At 44.7% G+C, this 15,979-nt stretch overlaps 2 protein-coding genes across 5 annotated transcripts in view; both read left to right on the forward strand.

The window, feature by feature from the left end:
• Positions 1-912: 912 nt before the first annotated feature.
• On the forward strand, positions 913-10,545 carry FBXL8 (F-box and leucine rich repeat protein 8). 4 transcript variants are annotated; one of them, XM_019535667.1, is made up of 3 exons: positions 913-933; positions 6,475-6,682; positions 8,541-10,545. In XM_019535667.1, the coding sequence occupies exons 2-3, from the start codon at positions 6,519-6,521 to the stop codon at positions 9,514-9,516; spliced, it is 1,140 nt and encodes a 379-aa protein (XP_019391212.1). In that variant the 5' UTR covers positions 913-933; positions 6,475-6,518; the 3' UTR covers positions 9,517-10,545. The 4 variants fall into 4 exon arrangements, with proteins under 4 accessions (XP_019391212.1, XP_019391210.1, XP_019391213.1 ...); XM_019535665.1 differs by lacking the exon at positions 913-933 and adding an exon at positions 3,595-4,131; XM_019535668.1 differs by lacking the exon at positions 913-933 and adding an exon at positions 3,595-4,131 and having other exon boundaries at positions 6,489-6,682.
• A 3,446-nt stretch (positions 10,546-13,991) lies between these two features.
• HSF4 (heat shock transcription factor 4) overlaps positions 13,992-15,979 on the forward strand; it is a 35,252-nt gene continuing 33,264 nt past the window's right edge. Inside the window, 1 exon segment of the mRNA XM_019535674.1 lies at positions 13,992-14,818. Coding sequence (XP_019391219.1) covers positions 14,696-14,818 — 123 coding nt within the window. The 5' untranslated portion in view covers positions 13,992-14,695.

Below are 15,979 nucleotides of genomic sequence, written 5' to 3' on the forward strand. Positions count from 1 at the left end.
AATCTATGAACTATGCCTTGCAGTTGGTAGCTTTTTAAATTGTATTGTTTTTCTTTGTTTGCTTTGCCTTTGTTTTTTGTAATAAGTTTATCCTCTGTGTTTACACTGCTTGCAAGGAAGGGGTTTGTTATGCAGGACACCCTAGCAATTTATTTAGTGTTTCCCAGGTGATCTGGGTGGGACCTTAAGCCATGGCAAAATATACTTAGACCCCAAAACTGAACCCAGCCCTTGTTGCTGCTGACCAGTGCCCGGCAGAAGGGTTACACTTAAAAAGTGCTGAAGACCTTCAATTCCAATTGGCTGGTGGCCTCAGAGGTAGTAAAGGGACCTAAGTGCTCTTACAGATAGGGCCTCAAAGTAGGCCAGCCACGAGTTAGTTAGGTGACTAAAGCTTGTGGGTCCTGGATATAAGGCTGGTGTTTCACAGAAGTCACTGGAATTGCTAGGGCAGATAAAAATATAGAAGGCAAGAAAGCTAACAGAAGGCAAGAAAGCTAACATGATCACATGGGCTTGTAACTTATTAACCAGAACAGGAAATTCCACCAATCCAATACCTTCTCTTGCCCTGGATATAATTGAAAACCGAGTATCCAAGACATCAGATATCTCTCTAGAAATTTCACTTAGCAGTGTTGTAACTCTGAACCATGTGCTGAAGAAGTGTGTAGACTTCCCTTTTTTAAGGAAACAGAAGACTTTAATCAGGTGCAGTTCAGTTGTCTCATCTCTTCTTTCTGAAAGGTGGAGGAGGAAGTTTGACAACTGATGTAGACCAGGAACAAAGTGAAAAAGAGAAAACCAGCCAAAAGCAAAGAGCTGAGACTGAGCAAACCGTTTATAAAAACAGCTGCCAGTGGAAGGGAGCAGAGCACAAAGGGCCACCTTGGAACACTCATAGTGACCAGAAAACAGCATCGTGGAGAGCAGGTAAGAATACCCTGCCTGGTTTTCCAAAACTTAACAGATATTTTTCGTTAAAGTGCAGATGAAGTAGTGGGTATTTAAATCAGTCTATGTACATGACCAAAGAAGGTTTGTTTAATGTGCCTCTTATCTTAAGTACGTATTTATTCCCCAGACCTGTAATAGCCAAGCAACCCACAGCACTCCTACAGGGCAGGAAAATATTGTTGTCTCTGTTGTACCTCCTGGGAAAATGAGGCACACAAAATTGAGTTTCAAGATACTGTGGCAAAGCTAAGAATTGATCCTGAGCCTGCTGAGTGCCAAGCAGCATGCTAATCACTAGACAGTCCTTCTTTCTGATTTGAATGTGTTTATCTTTATCTAATACATCAACAATAGCAATGTATTACTCTTCCTAAATAAATAAGCACCTTTTGTTTCAAAAGCAGCATGTAAACTGTCTTGAAGGTAAATGTTCAGAATAAATATTTAACTGCAGAGATGGTAAGTGTGATATTAAAATTTCCTTTATCAGTGAAGTTTGGCAGTATTGCTTTTCTGTTCTGAATTGCACTAGGCTGTACAGAACTCAAGTGGCCTAACAGGATTTATGTTCATACCTCAAGGAATGACTGAAGTCCAGAAGCCATGGTTGTTTGTCAGTAAACTCATCTGAAAATAGGGTTTTCATCTCTTGAAAATTTGATGTTTTCTGGCAAAAATGTCAAGTTGATATATTTAGCTCGTTCATTTTTTGATGAAAAAATATCATAAGTTCTCTATGAAAAGCTTTTCAGAAACAATACATTTAATCAGTACCACATTTTCTGTCCAGGATCAGTTTGAATAGAATGGAATATTATCAGCCAGCTCTAGCTGTGTATATTTGCTAAATTTCTGAGGAGGAGAATATTGCAGGGATTGCTTGAAATAAAGAATGGGGAAGTACAAGAGGAGGAGATTTCCTTTAGAGCCCAGACAAGCACAAAGGCTACAGACCTAGCAGCCCTTCAGGCTAATCTGGTTAAGCACAACAGTATTTGTAGCTAGGGGGCACATCTACATGAGACACTTTACTGCTCAGTAATGATAATTACTGCACAGTAAGCATCTGCATTTACACATGCAGACACTGAGGCTAGATACAGACATTCAAAAAGCCCGAGCCTGAATCAATTCAATCTTTGCAGGTTAGTTTAACCTGTGTAGATTGAACTGGGAAGCAAGTGAATAGATGCTCACTTTTGATTCTGGAAATGCAGGCACATGCCTGCAGTGGCTCAGGCTCAGGCTAGAAGCCTCCCTTCCCTTCTGCAGCAGGTGCAAGACTTCAAGGAAGCTGACTGGGGAGCAGGGGGAGCCTGGCCAGGCCCTGGCCAGCCACTGAGTATGATAGGGGAAGGGTTAAAACCCCAACCCTGGCCAGCAGGGCCAGCCACTGTGAGCAGTGGTGGAACTCAGTGGGATTGGGAACAGCAGCAGTGGCAGGTCCCCTGGGAGGAGCCAGCTGACCTCTGCAGCACCTGAGGCAGTCTGCACCTGACCACTCAGTAGCTCCACTGCTCCTGCAGGGCTGTCCCAGCTAAGCAGCATGCTTGAGTGCAGCACCTGGAACAGCTGCAAAAGGCCCCAGCCAGGCCAGACCCAGGCAGAATCCAGGGCTGCTTCCCTGCTTGTAATATCCTGGCTGCTGCCCCTGCCCCATGTGGCTGCTCCCATTTTGTTACAGGTTTAAACCAGTTTCTGATCACTAGTAACTTCTGTCCCTAGCCTTACTAGCGGTGATTCTGTCCCAGCTTAGTAGCAGTAATTGGCTCTAATCATGAGTAAATTTGCTACCTGAAAATGCAAGTAGCAAATTTACTCAAGTTTACTTACTGAGCAGTAGTGCATATGTAGACACCTGACCAGGAGCAAATGTGCTTCCAGGAAGCAAGGGGTAGGAGACTGTTTCCTGCCCCTGGGAGCTGTCTGCTGCCATAGCAGGCTCTGCCACTGGAGCCCAGGTGGGGACAATGCCTCTCCTGCCCCAGCAGCAGGGAACTCCCAGCTCCCAGTTCACAGTTGTAGGGCCTGGGCTGGGAGATCCTTACCTCCCAGCACCAGCTCTGTGGTTGTGGGGCCAGTACTGGGAGATTCTTCTCTCCCAGTGCTAGCTCTGCAACCACAGACCTGGACTGGGAGATAAGGATCTCCAAGCCTGGGCCCCATGACCACAGGAATTGGACTGGGAGATAAGTAAACTGCTCCTGGATTCTTTGCACGTGTGGATGTGCCAAGTGGCACACAGGGAATGATGTCACTAGTATGCCATTGGCTGCCTTTGACTCCGCTGCAGAATGATCGTGTTTGGGGAAGACTTCAACACAAATCCAGAGCAAAGTTTGGGACTCATACCTCTGCATGCATAGTGAGATGCCCTAACTGCTCCAGCACTAGACTCCATCTTGAAGTACAGCAAAGAAAATTTATAATCCTTTAACCATATTTTCTGGACCATTATGACAACAACATCATTTCAGCACTACCAACAAATTGTTATATGATGTACCTGTGAAGCAGGGATTACAGCAGAACTCCAGTTAAAAGAACTGTTTGCCCAAGACCAGATGTATTTCATACTCAGGGGTGCAAAGGATAGGACAGCTCATGGAAACGAGAAGCTTCAGATGACTGCAGCTCTGCTGAATTACTCCCATTTTATAGAGTGGAAAGCTGAGTCATGTAAGAATGAAGCTACTTGTTCATGATTACACAGAGTCTGAGCTAGGAAAGCACATAAAATGCCTGACTCTTAGTTTTCTTGCTGTGGGGGATTCAGTCTACCCAGGTTTGGGCTAAGCACTGCAGATGCAGCCAAGTACAATACAGTATATAGGAAGCCTTCTATAGTGAAGTGTTAACATTTTAGCCCTGACAGGGAAATTGTTTCCTTCTGGAGGTTTAGGATGTGATGACAAATGAAGTGGGAAGGGTGTAGGCTGTAATCAGTTTCTCCACATGAAGGATATAAAAATAGCTTTGCTTTCACTGTGAGACGGGGAAGGGATTTCTTTCCTAAGGAGGACAAACATTATAGTTACCAGAACTCCTCCCCCCACTCCACCCTCTGAAACGTAGCAGCCTGGACTGTGATGTAGATGAGCTCAGTCCCCTGGAGGGGCTGGCGGGAGCAGCAGTGAGGAGAGGCACAGAGGAAGAAGGGTTCTCCTGTAACCGGTATGCTGGGTTCCCTTTCCCTTGCTTCATAGTGGAGGAACTAAAGCCACATCCAGAAACCATAGGAATCTCTTAGGAGCAGGGAAGCATAGCAACTAACCGCCTCTCTGGGAAGCTGCACAGACTCCACCTGTCAGGGCCTTTCCCTGGGTTGCTTCCTGGGGGCTGGCGTGGACGTGGTGGTTCACCTCTCTGTCCCTGTAGATATAACCTTTGTTGCACTTCCAGCCTTGCCAGCAACTGGTGATGGGAGAGACACTGCAATGAAATCTGATAGGCCAGAGAAGCTTTAAATCATCATGCTTCTGCTCTGGCTACTAAAAGTGCATGCTTTTGCTGGCTTGGTTGGCTAGCCCTATCCTTTCCTCTGTCCCTCTGATTGGCTGGGGGATTTGCTTTTTTGCTTGTCTGAGAGGCACTGTCATTCTACAGTGCAGTCAGGACATGTGACAGTTGCTGGCTCCTCTCATCAGTCATGTGGGCTGGTGGGATGAGGAAATCCTCTGGGTAGGGCTGATGGCTCACAGGAACCAATCTAAAAGTAAGACTGAGGCTTCCTGGAGAGAACTGGCGATTAACGCTTTAGATGCTGAACTGAAGTAAGCAAGCAGTATCACCAATGCCAAGCACCCCGAAATCAAGTCCTGCAAATAATGTAGTTATAGAAAAGGAGTACGTTCAGGATTTTCTTCCTTTGCCTTCATGTTTCTGAGCTTATAGGATGTACTCAAGTCACATTTTTCAAGCTGCTTTGTACAATCAAAGGATTCTATTTCACAAGACTCTGGGATCTGGGGCTTTGAGACAATGATCACTCGGGATTAAGTTAGAAGAGCTGGCAATACAAAAGGCTGGATATGGGATGGGTGATAATATCTAATACTTCGGCAAGAATCAAAATGGCAAGAGAATTTATTAAAACAGCTGGAAATAAGAGCACTGAAAGCAACCATTGTAAGGCATTGCCGGAGACAACAGGGAAGAAATATGCAACTGGGGAAAGCAAAAACAATGTTGCTAGGGAGGTAGCCAGAATACATTGTTGAACAAATGGTAGGAAAGTATTTGGAAGAGAAAGGAGAACACAAGCAGATGTGATATCTAGTTAGAGGTAGCTGCAATATTGTCACCCTTAAACCTTTAAATATTACAACTTGGGTCTTAAATCATACAATGTTTTTAAAAAATGTATTGAAGTTCCTTTTTCTTTTCTTTCTAATTTCTAAATCATAGATGTGTACTTAGGTTGCCTTTTCAGGTGTGTCTCTGACCATAAAGACTAGAAATTTCCCTTAAAGTTTAAAAGGAAAGCTGAGATTTGTGTACCACAACATGACCCTGAGAGTTGGGGAATTTGAAAACAATACTCACTGTCACAAATCTGATGATTAAATTCTGAAAACTAGCAACTCTGCTGCTGTAATCAAGGCAGGAAGGAGCCTTCACATTTTAAAGTACTCTTATTTTAAAACTCCCCATTTGTTCTTGAGAAACTTGAAAGAGAAGAATAAAAGTCCTATTTGTACAGAAGTATACAAGATAAGTAGAGAGTGAACTCCAGTGAGGAACAAGGAGTAATGTTGCTAAGATGCGATGTTTTGTGCTGTACGACTCAGAATGCTTTCCATGTATATACTTTTCCCTTTTAATTCTCATAGAAGTATAATGAAATGAAAAGTACATCCATATTCAAGATGTTTACATATCATTTTGTGAGTAGCATGATCACAGGAATAATAACTGTTTACCAGATTGCCAGGTCTTAGCTACCGGCTGCTGTAGCTAATAACCACTATAGCTAAAGTCACAAATGTTTTCATTTTAATTATTTATGTACAACAGAAAATTCATGCTTGAGGTTGTTTTTCATGTTTAGACTCTTTCCTCAAGATTATTTGTTTCGTTTTTTTCCTCCCAGAGCTTAGAGGGGAAAAAAGAAAGAAACCCTTCCCATGTTTTGAATTCAAATGGTAGTAAAAAAATTATCTTCATTAACCAGGGTGCAGTGATTACAGTGTTTAGGACTAATTGAATTAAAAAAATGCAAACATTTTTCAAATGTTTCTCATTGCGCTAAAAAAACTGGAAACTGAATTCTTGAAAAATTTCCAACATGAGAAATGTAAGATGCTTGGTTTAAAAAATGAGGAAAAATATTGGACAAAATTTTGTCTCAATTTTACCCCAAATCTTTTTCCATCAAATTTCAGTTAGCTGAACTTTCAAGATTAAAAATGTTCTGACCAGCTTTAATAGTGCTGTCATTAAAATATCCAAGGGTTGGCTTGATTTGGCAAATAATTAATGATCTTTTCCCATCCCAATATGTTTTCTTTTTTTGAGGGCATTATTTGCAGCGTGGAAGATTGTCCAGCTGAGTGAGAAAGATGCCTGCTCCAACATCACACCTTTGGAATTACATCCCAGAAGAAATCCTTATCCATATATTTTACTACCTGTCTCTTCGAGACAGATACACAGCATTCCAAGTGTGCAGACACTGGGCTGCAGCAGTTACTACTAGTTCAGTGTGGCATTTCACGGAGATCAGGTGAGGGGGATGGTTTCTAATGCTTGAAGCTGTGGATGGAGATAAACATATGGGAATATATCAATATCAATCAGTATCAATGCCATGAGTGTGCAGTGCCATATAATCTGTTTTCTGCATCATTGTTTTTTGTACAAAAGCAGCATTACTAGTTATGGCCTACACAAACAGAGACATATAACCTGTGTCAGTAACATTACTACAAGCAGTAGGTTCTGTTTGCAGTAGGGAAAATAAAGTTTTTGTTGATGGCATGATTTTTAAAAAGAAAATATTAAGAATTTTGAGTCAAAGAACAGAAAATCAAGGAAAAAATGGTTTTAGTATCCAGTTCTTTTTATAGTGCTTATAATCAGTAGGACATAGAGGTGTTTTTATAGAAGAGGTCGGTATCATTATTCCTACTTTGCTGATGGGGAAACTGAGGCATGGTGGAGGTGAAGAAACTTCCTAAGCTTGCTCAGCAATTTGGGAATAGACCTCAGGTCTCTTGAGTCTTAGTTCCATGCTCTCTCAGGCCACACTGGGTACATCTACATGTATACTTTGACTAATTAGCACTGCAGTACAGTGTCATTGTCTATGCATGCACTGGTATTAGGGCACAGTAAATTAATTAACTCCGCTGTAGGATAGTACTTTCCCCAACTTTTCCTACCGTGAAATAATTACATGTGCAGAAAGACATGGGTCAATGGTGACAGGGGCTGGCTGGGTCACAAGAGTGCTAATGTACAGGGGCTGCTTGCTGCCTGGCCCTGTACTGTAGCACCCTTGTGCCCCAGCCAGATCCTCTACTGCCCTACACTGCCATTCGGAGCCCAGGGCTGCTCCACCCTGGCTCAAAGTGCTGGAGTCCCAGGGACATGTGTAAACACTGTGCCCAGGAGCTGCTGACTCTGGCACAAACTGCACCAGAGTTTATTTCTTCACACTAATGGCACATGTACATGCAGCCACTCAAGTGCAAAGGAAAAGCTGCAGCAATCTTGGTCTGCATTCCCAGGTCACTGGAATAATTATTGTGGTGCCACCAAAGCTGGATTCACAGGTTAAGGAATAGTGAAGTAGTGATTTGATTTTTACTTTATGAATCTGACTGAAATAGCTGTGGAACATAAGCTTTATGAAAACCACCAGCACCCCACACCTTCAGGTCTGTACATCCTGCTAGGCTCCAAAACTCATTCTGTTCTTGTTACTATTATTTGTTATAGTGCCTGAGGAATTGTAGGACCATTGGGCTAATCATCAGGGCCGTCCCTAGGCGGGGATGAATCGGGGCAACTGCTCCAGGTCCCACACTTTGTGGGAGGCTCCGCGGAGCTGGGCGGAGCGGCAGATCTGCATGCAGCCACTTACTACCTCCCCCACTTCTGCTGCCGACATACAAAGTCAGTGATTATAGTGGCTGTGTGGCAGCATTCCTACCTTCCATGTGGAAGATATGGGTTCAGGTTCCAGCTGAGGTGACTTGGGGTGAGTGGGATAACAAGAAGCTAACTGGCATACAGACTCAGTGAGAATCTGTCTCAACAAGCTAGAACCTAAATAGATGTGTTGGAAGGGAAACAGTCTTGAAGGGGTGAAGTGGTTGGTCCTGTAACAGTCAGCAGGCCACTGGCTGGCCTGGAAAAAGGACTCTGCACTTCTGACACCCAGGCTAATATGGGATCCACTATGCCATGCTACTCTTGCAGACATTAAAAGAGACCCAAACTCTAAGAAAGCACAAAAGTGTAGTATTAATAGCAGTAGCAGCATTAATAATAATGGAGCATCCTTCAAAGTAAAGTCCCTGCTTTGTGCTCACTTATAGTAGCTCCAGCAAATGACTGTTTTTATAATGCTTTTCTAGTTGTGATTCGGAGGATGAGGAGGGCATGCTGCAGAGTTTACACCAGTTCTTAAGCCAGATCAAACACCTGAAGATTGTATTTGACCAGTCCAAGGAGATTAACCGGAAGAACGTCACTCACATCCTAGACATGTTGGCTATGCAGAACCACAAATTGCAGAAGCTGTGTATTATGTGCCAAGGAGAGAACCCTTACTTCTACTCTGGTCAAGACATCCTACAGAGCATACGGAATATATGTCAGAGTAAGAACCACATAGACCTTCAGCACATTGATTTTCGGAGAATGCCATTCACCCTTGATGATGGGCTTGTTGGACTCATAGCTGCCAGCAGTCCAAACTTGCACAGTTTGTTCATCAACAACCGCACACTGGTTTGCAACGTTAAGTCAGAAACCATTATAGAGGTTCTGAGAATGTGTCCTAAATTGTCTACCTTAGGAGTCTACTATGCCAGTCTGTCTGATGATGTCTTTCTGGAATTGATCAAGCCAAAGAGAGAGTCTTTCACAGGCTTAGATATTTTCTGTGAACGTCTGGACAAATACATCCCAGTCATTTCTGAAGAGCTTTGGGCTGCTGTCACCCAGAAGCATCCTCACCTCTGTGTAGACCTGGAGTTTGACCATACAGTTCCTGCCTGGAAGATACCACGAATCCTAAAACCAAATATACCTGTGGGCACTTTACAACTTAATACCTTCACTTACATGGTGAACCAGGTTAGATTTGTCACCAATAGTTACAGCACCACGTTGAAAAGACTGGTGCTCCACACTACTCCTTCAGAGGACTTGAATGCCTCACTAATAGACCTGGCAAAGAAATGTGCCAACCTGACAGAGATTCATTGTTACTGTGTGGTGAGTCAGGACGTGGTGGGTGCCTTTCTTGAGCACTGTCCCAATCTTAAACGATATACACTCAAGATTACCAAAGAACAACATCCTTGGAAACCCATAATACTTCAGTGATTTCCTCATCCTAACTTATGGATTTCATGGATGCATAGATTCACGGTGAATGGAGTTTGAATTTTTAGGGACCTTTCCTCAAAACCCATACCCCAGTCTTTTCACTAGCTCTCTTTGCACAAGCACAAATGTACACAGATACCATCTCTCTTCAGCCCTAGCCTACCTTCTGTAAAAAGTACAATGTTTGCATCTTTGCTCCAGAAACAGAGGTTTTAGACTTGGAAGTAACATGCAAAAGATTAAAAGAATTGGAATGTGTCTTTTTGTTTGTTCCTGAGATAATGTGGAGGTTCATTTTTCTGTTCCTTTATTTAAGTTAGCAATATCAGGAATGTTAACTTTGCACTTTTTTTTTCTTGAGGACCTCAGGACTGTGCATTGTTATTAATTTAAATTTTACAGTGTGGTAGCACCCAGGCCACCCTTTGAAGCCATATTCTATTAGGTGCTATTATAGCTCCTTAAATAGAAGGGAAGGAATTGGTTATCTTTAACGAAGTCTTTTATTAGCTAGAATGCCCATATTTCGTTGTGACAGACTATGGGATTTATCATATTACAATATTTCTGTTTTAAATGTGTTCATGTTATCATGTTGTATGCCTCAGTTTGCCCATGAACCTAGTACATGGGAAAGGAATGAGTTAAGAGGCAGTGAAGCAAGAGATCTGTTTACAGTGTGGGACAAGACTAGACAGACCTCCAGCATTAAGAGGTCTTGAATGGATTTGATGTGCCAAGCTCTGAAAAGTGGAGGAGGAAGGAGAGTGGTCTTACCTCTGTGGTGTCCCCATACCCTGCTCCTACAGCTGGGCAGTGCAGGGCCATTTCTGCCATAGCACAGACTGGGGGTGGCTGGGAAAAACATTCTGCTGTGCCCTCTAAGTCGGCAACTGGAGCAACTGCCTTGCTTGTCTGCCCCTTGCCACCAGTTATGCTACTGTTTACCTGTACATTTGTCCATACCCTTATTCTTGGAAGTGGTGTCCCACTGAAGCCAGCAAAACAACTTGTGTGATCCAACATGTCAGGGATCCAGAGGTTGGCTCAAACAAAAACATCTGTGTATAATTAGCATCTGGCATAATAGCATGTTATGGCATGCTGAAGTTTAGCTCACACACATATCATAGTTTGATAGTTGGTAGGGTTGGAAGGGACCTGAGCAGATCATCAAGTCCAACCCCCTGCCATGGCAGGAAAGAGTACTGGGGTCAAATGACCCCAGCAAGGTGTTCATCTAGTCTCCTCTTAAAGACCCCCAGGGTAGGAGCCAGCTTGGAAGTTGGTTCCAGATCCTAGCTGCCCTGACAGTGAAGTAGCACCTCCTGGTATCTAGCCTAAATCTACCCTCTGCCAGCTTGTGGCCATTATTTCTTGTCATTCCTGGTCGTGCTCGGGGGAACAGGGACTCCCCTAGTTCCTTCTGGTCCCCTCTGACCAGTTTGTAAATGGCCACTAGATCCCCCCTCAGCCTTCTCTTGTGGAGGCTAAACAGGTTCAGGTCCCTTAAACTCTCCTCGTAGGGCCTGCCCTGCTGACTCCTGATCATGGGAGTGGCCCTTCTCTGGACCCTCTTCATGTTGTCCACATCCCTCCTGAAGTGTGGCACCCAGGACTGGATGCAGTACTCCAGCTGTGGCCTGGCCAGTGTCACACAGAGGGGGAGTATCACCTGCTTGGACCTGCCTGAGATGCATCTGTGGATGCATGACAAGGTATGGCCTTCCTGACCCCGTCCCCATACTGTCAGCCTGTGTTCATTTGGGCGTCAATAATGACTCCATGATCCTTTTCTGCCTCTGTGCTGATGAGAAGGGAGTTCCCCAGCCTGTAGGTATGTTGCTGGTTCTTCCTCCCCAGGTGAAGTACTCTTCACTTGTCAGTGTTGAAACCCATCCTGTTTTCATCCACCCATCCCTGTAACCTGTGTAGGTCCAATTGCAGCCTATTCCCCCTTCTAGCGTGCCTACTTCTCCCCACATATTAGTGTCGTCTGCGAATTTGAACAGTGTGCTCTTTACCCCCTCGTCCAAGTCGCTGATGAAGATGTTGAATAGTGCGGGCCCAAGGACTGAGCCCTGCATAGCCCCACTGCCCACATCCCTCCAGGTTGAAAATGACCTGTCCACCACCACTCTCTGGGTGTGGCCCTCCAGCCAAATAGTGACCCATTTGCCTGTGTAAGGGATGCTACAGTCCCCTAGTTTTTAATGAGAACGGGATGAGATGGTGTCGAAGGCCTTCCTAAAGTTCAGAGAGTCTACATCCACTGCTACACCTGCAGCTAAGGATTTTGTGACCTGGTCATAGAAGGCCACCAGGTTGGTCTGACAGGACCTGCCTCTATTAAACCCATGTTGGTTGCCCCTAAGCATAATCTCCCCTGCTGGCCCCTCACGGACATGTGCCAGGATAACTCTCTCAAAAAGCTTACCCAGGACCAAGGTAACACTAACAGGCCTATAGTTTCCTGGGTTCTCCTTCCTCCCTTTTTTGAAAATGGGAACCACATTGGCCCTTTTCCAGTCCTCTGGCATCTCGCCAGAGCACCACAAGTGCTCGTAAAGCAGTGCCAGGGGTCCTGCAATGACCTCTGCTAATTCCTCAGCTCTCTGGGGTGGAGATCGTCAGGACCTGCTGATTTAAATGTGTCACGTTCCCTAACTAGGGCCTCACTGATCCTAGGCCTGGGTGCACCTCTCCTGGGACGTACAGGGGTCCCAGTGGGGGGGTTGACCCTGTCCCTGCTCAGAAAAATGGAGGCAAAGAAATTGTTAAATAGGTTAGCTGGTGCAGTGACCAGATTTCCTAGTGTGTCCTGCAGAGGCCCCACATTACCCAGTACCTTCTTTTTACCCCCTATGTATTTTAAAAAAGGACTTCTTGTTGTCCTTGATCTGGGTAACTAGTCCCAGTTCCATCTCTGCCTTGGCCTTCCTGACCACCCCCCTACAGCCCCGAGCAACCGAGGTATAGTCCTCCCTGCTGATGGACCCTCCCTTCCATTGGGTCTTCTTTTTAGCTAAGAGACATTCCCAGATGCTTTTGGTGAGCCATGGGGGCTTTTGCACCCTCTTGCTCCCTTTGGGCTTGGAGGATTGCCTCCTTAAGAAACAACCACTCTTCACCCAATTCCCCTCCCCTCTGGGACCTCAGTGCCTCCCTGACTGTTCTCCTTACCTCATTGAAATCTGCCCTCTTGAAGTCCAGGGCTAATGCCTTGCTGCAGGCTTTTGCCACCTTGCGCTGGATGGTAAATTCCAGCAGGCGATGATCACTGTTGCCCAGGTAGTCAAGCATCCTCAGCCCCCTCACCAGGTCGTCGCCTGTGGCCAGCACCAGGTCCAACAAGGCATCTCCTGTGGTGGGGCTGTGTACCTCCTGGGTTAGATGGAGGTCCTGCATTTGGGCTAGGAACCTACTTGAGTGGTCAGACCTGGCTGACTGCTCTTCCCAGCAGTTGTCTGGAAAGTTCAGGTCACCCATGATGACCACGTCCTTTGACTTAACTGCCTCTGTGAGCTGACTTAAGAATTCCCGGTCTAGCTCTTCCCCTTGGTTGGGTGGTCTGCAGTAGACCCCCACTGTTAAGTCCCTTTCCCCTTGACTTCCTTGTATTCTAACCCAGAGCACTTCAGTGTCCCCCTCCTCCGACCCAGTGCCACTAGTTGAAGATGTGTATTTCTCCTTGATGTAGAACACCGCACCCCCACCTCTCCTCTCTGTTCTATCCCACCTGTACAGCCTATAGCCCTTGATATTCACCACCCAGTTGTGCATTGGGTCCCACCATGTTTCGGTGAGACCCACTATGCCTGGGTTGGTGTTAGCTAGCAGGAGAGTGAATTCTTCCTGCTTGTTCCCTATACTAGAAGCATTAGTGTAGAGGCATTTGAGGGCTCCTGAAGATGAATGCACTCGCCCCTAATCTCAGTACTACCCAGGCCCCTGTTGCTTACCTGGGTATTTGTTCCACTCATCGTTGGTCTAGGCTGGGCTGTTCTTGTGGGTGACGCTTGGTTTAGTAGTCCAAGGCTTCCTCCGGCCTCGTCTTCCCCTTCCCCCGACAAGCCTAGTTTAAAGCCCACCAGAGGAGATCTGCCAACCTAGAAGAGAACACAAGCTTACCTTTGGGGGAAAGATGAAGTCCATCCCACCTGAGGATGTCTCTCATCCTAGTGTGTGGGTCGTGGTCTAGGAAGCCGAAGCCCACCTCAAGACACCATTCCCGAAGCCACAAGTTGACCTCTCTGATGCAGGTCCTTGTGTTGTCTTCCACATCCACTCACTGGTAGGACAGAAGAGAATACCACCTGTGCCCCTATCTCCTTCAGCATGCCCCCCCAGAGCGTGGTAGTCCATCATCAGGTGATCAGGGCTTTTCCTGGCTGCATCATTAGTGCCCACATGGATAAGGACCATGGGGTAGTAATCGGTGGGCCAGGTAGTGGCCTGGATCACCCCCCTCACATCCTGAATCTTTGCTCCGGGCAGGCAGTAGACCTCACGTGTCGAGGGGTCCTGGCAACAGATGGGACACTCTGTACCTCTCAGGATGGAGTCACTTACGACGATCACTCAACGTTTCTCGAATGTCTATTTTCATCATCCCATACTTCTTCCAGGTCTAAAGCTATTTATCTGAATCTCTCTGAGTGCAGGTATGATGGGATCCACATCCAGACCAAAGCAGTTTTGCAGTCTTTAAAACCAGTCCTGATTTTGCCCATCTGTGGTTGCTTCTGCTTAGGACAAGTAAGCAGTGAAATGATGTTTAAATTCAGTGCCTTCACAATCTGGTCTCTGTGCTTCCTAGTATCCTGTAAGTAGACCAGCAGGTGTTTTCCTAGTTCATTCCCATAATTTGCTACCTTCCCAGCTGAAGGTGTAAAGCACGTGTTCTCTTTGCATGATACTGCATGTTTATTCACAGCCCTGTGAGATCCACTGCAGTGCATTTTCATTTTGTGCATTGTTCTCTGTGGCTGGTGATGCCATGGCATTGTGTTGAGTTTTTAACTGTGTGAGCCGTGCTGCTGATGTGATTCATGGGGGGCCTGCTCTCAGCCTGACCTGGATAAAGCTCAAGGGCTCTTTCTCCCTCTGACATGCACACAGAGAGACGGGTGCATTAAAAGATATGGAGTTTGTGTAACCAAAGACTGAAAAAACTATGCAAGATTCAGCTAATTCCCTGACAATGGATGGATATTCCAGTAATGTGCCAGCATTCCTAACTAAACTGTGGACACTGGTGGAAGATCCTGAAACAAACCATCTCATCTGCTGGAGTACTGTAAGTACAGCTAATACAGCTTGTCAGTTACATTACATGGAACAGCAGGGCACAAGCATCTCCAAGACACTGAAAAGACAGACCATTCCACAGTGTTCATCTAGCACTTTACATTTGCAGAGTACCTTGCAGGCACTAGTTGATTTACTGAAAAAAACTGTAGTTCTTTAGAGAGACTTTATGGATCTATGTAATGGTATATTTTTGTAAGCTAGAGAGATCAAGATAGTCCAAGGCACTAACTGTGGGGTTATGCATTGTTTCTGGGTTTGTCTCTTTGAAATACTTTGAAGGGTAGCTAATCCCCAGATCTTTAACTATTCACTTGCAGGAGTCTGCAGTTAGCACCTAAAGTCACTAGTCACATTGGGAGACCCTAGACACTTGAAACAGTTCCTGCAGTGATCCAAGTGACATATATGTATTGTTAGTTTAGTTTTTTTTATTTTATTGGGTTTTATTTGTTGTAGTTTTTGGGGGGAAATAATGATTTCTTATTGTTTTTCATTTTGGGCTTTAAAATGCTATGTGCAATCAGAGGACTAATGTGCTTACTTTTTCATGTATCATTTTGAAACCTCACTGCATGCCTGACTTGATTAATAGCCGCTGCAAATAATAGCATTAATACCTTCAGCAGTGAATTACCAAATGTGATGTGTTTGTAAACTTGTGTTCCAAAAAAACTTTATAATAAACATTTGGTTTTGTCTTTTTTTAATGTATTTTGGTTTAATTTTTTTGTCATGTATGTAGGTATTATTCAGTGCTGTTTCCATTCAGAATGCATGGGGTGATATGCTAGACACACTGTTGTTTGATTTATGAAATGCCATGTGGAGCTGGTATTACAGGTCTTCCCCAGGCCTTTTATTGAATCACTGGTTTTGCATATAGTGCAAATGCAGAGAGAACTTCCAGAACAGGGAGGATTATATTTTCTAAAAATAATCCCTTTTCCCTTTCATGTTTGTAATTTGCTAGATTTTTTTGCATTTGGTCAACTATTATTTTTTATTTCTCCACACTTCTTTATAGCATAATCAAGCTGTATCTAGAAAGAGGAACTCAGAAAAGTTAAGGTGAATTAATGAATGAAGTCAATGTGCCTTAATTAAGGGCTTTTAAAGTTCTGTGTGGAAACTTTCATTCATACAGCAG

This window comes from Crocodylus porosus, unplaced genomic scaffold (genome assembly GCF_001723895.1).
Source record: "Crocodylus porosus isolate Cpor-Errol unplaced genomic scaffold, CroPor_comp1, whole genome shotgun sequence".
NCBI classification, from domain to species: Eukaryota; Metazoa; Chordata; order Crocodylia; family Crocodylidae; genus Crocodylus; species Crocodylus porosus.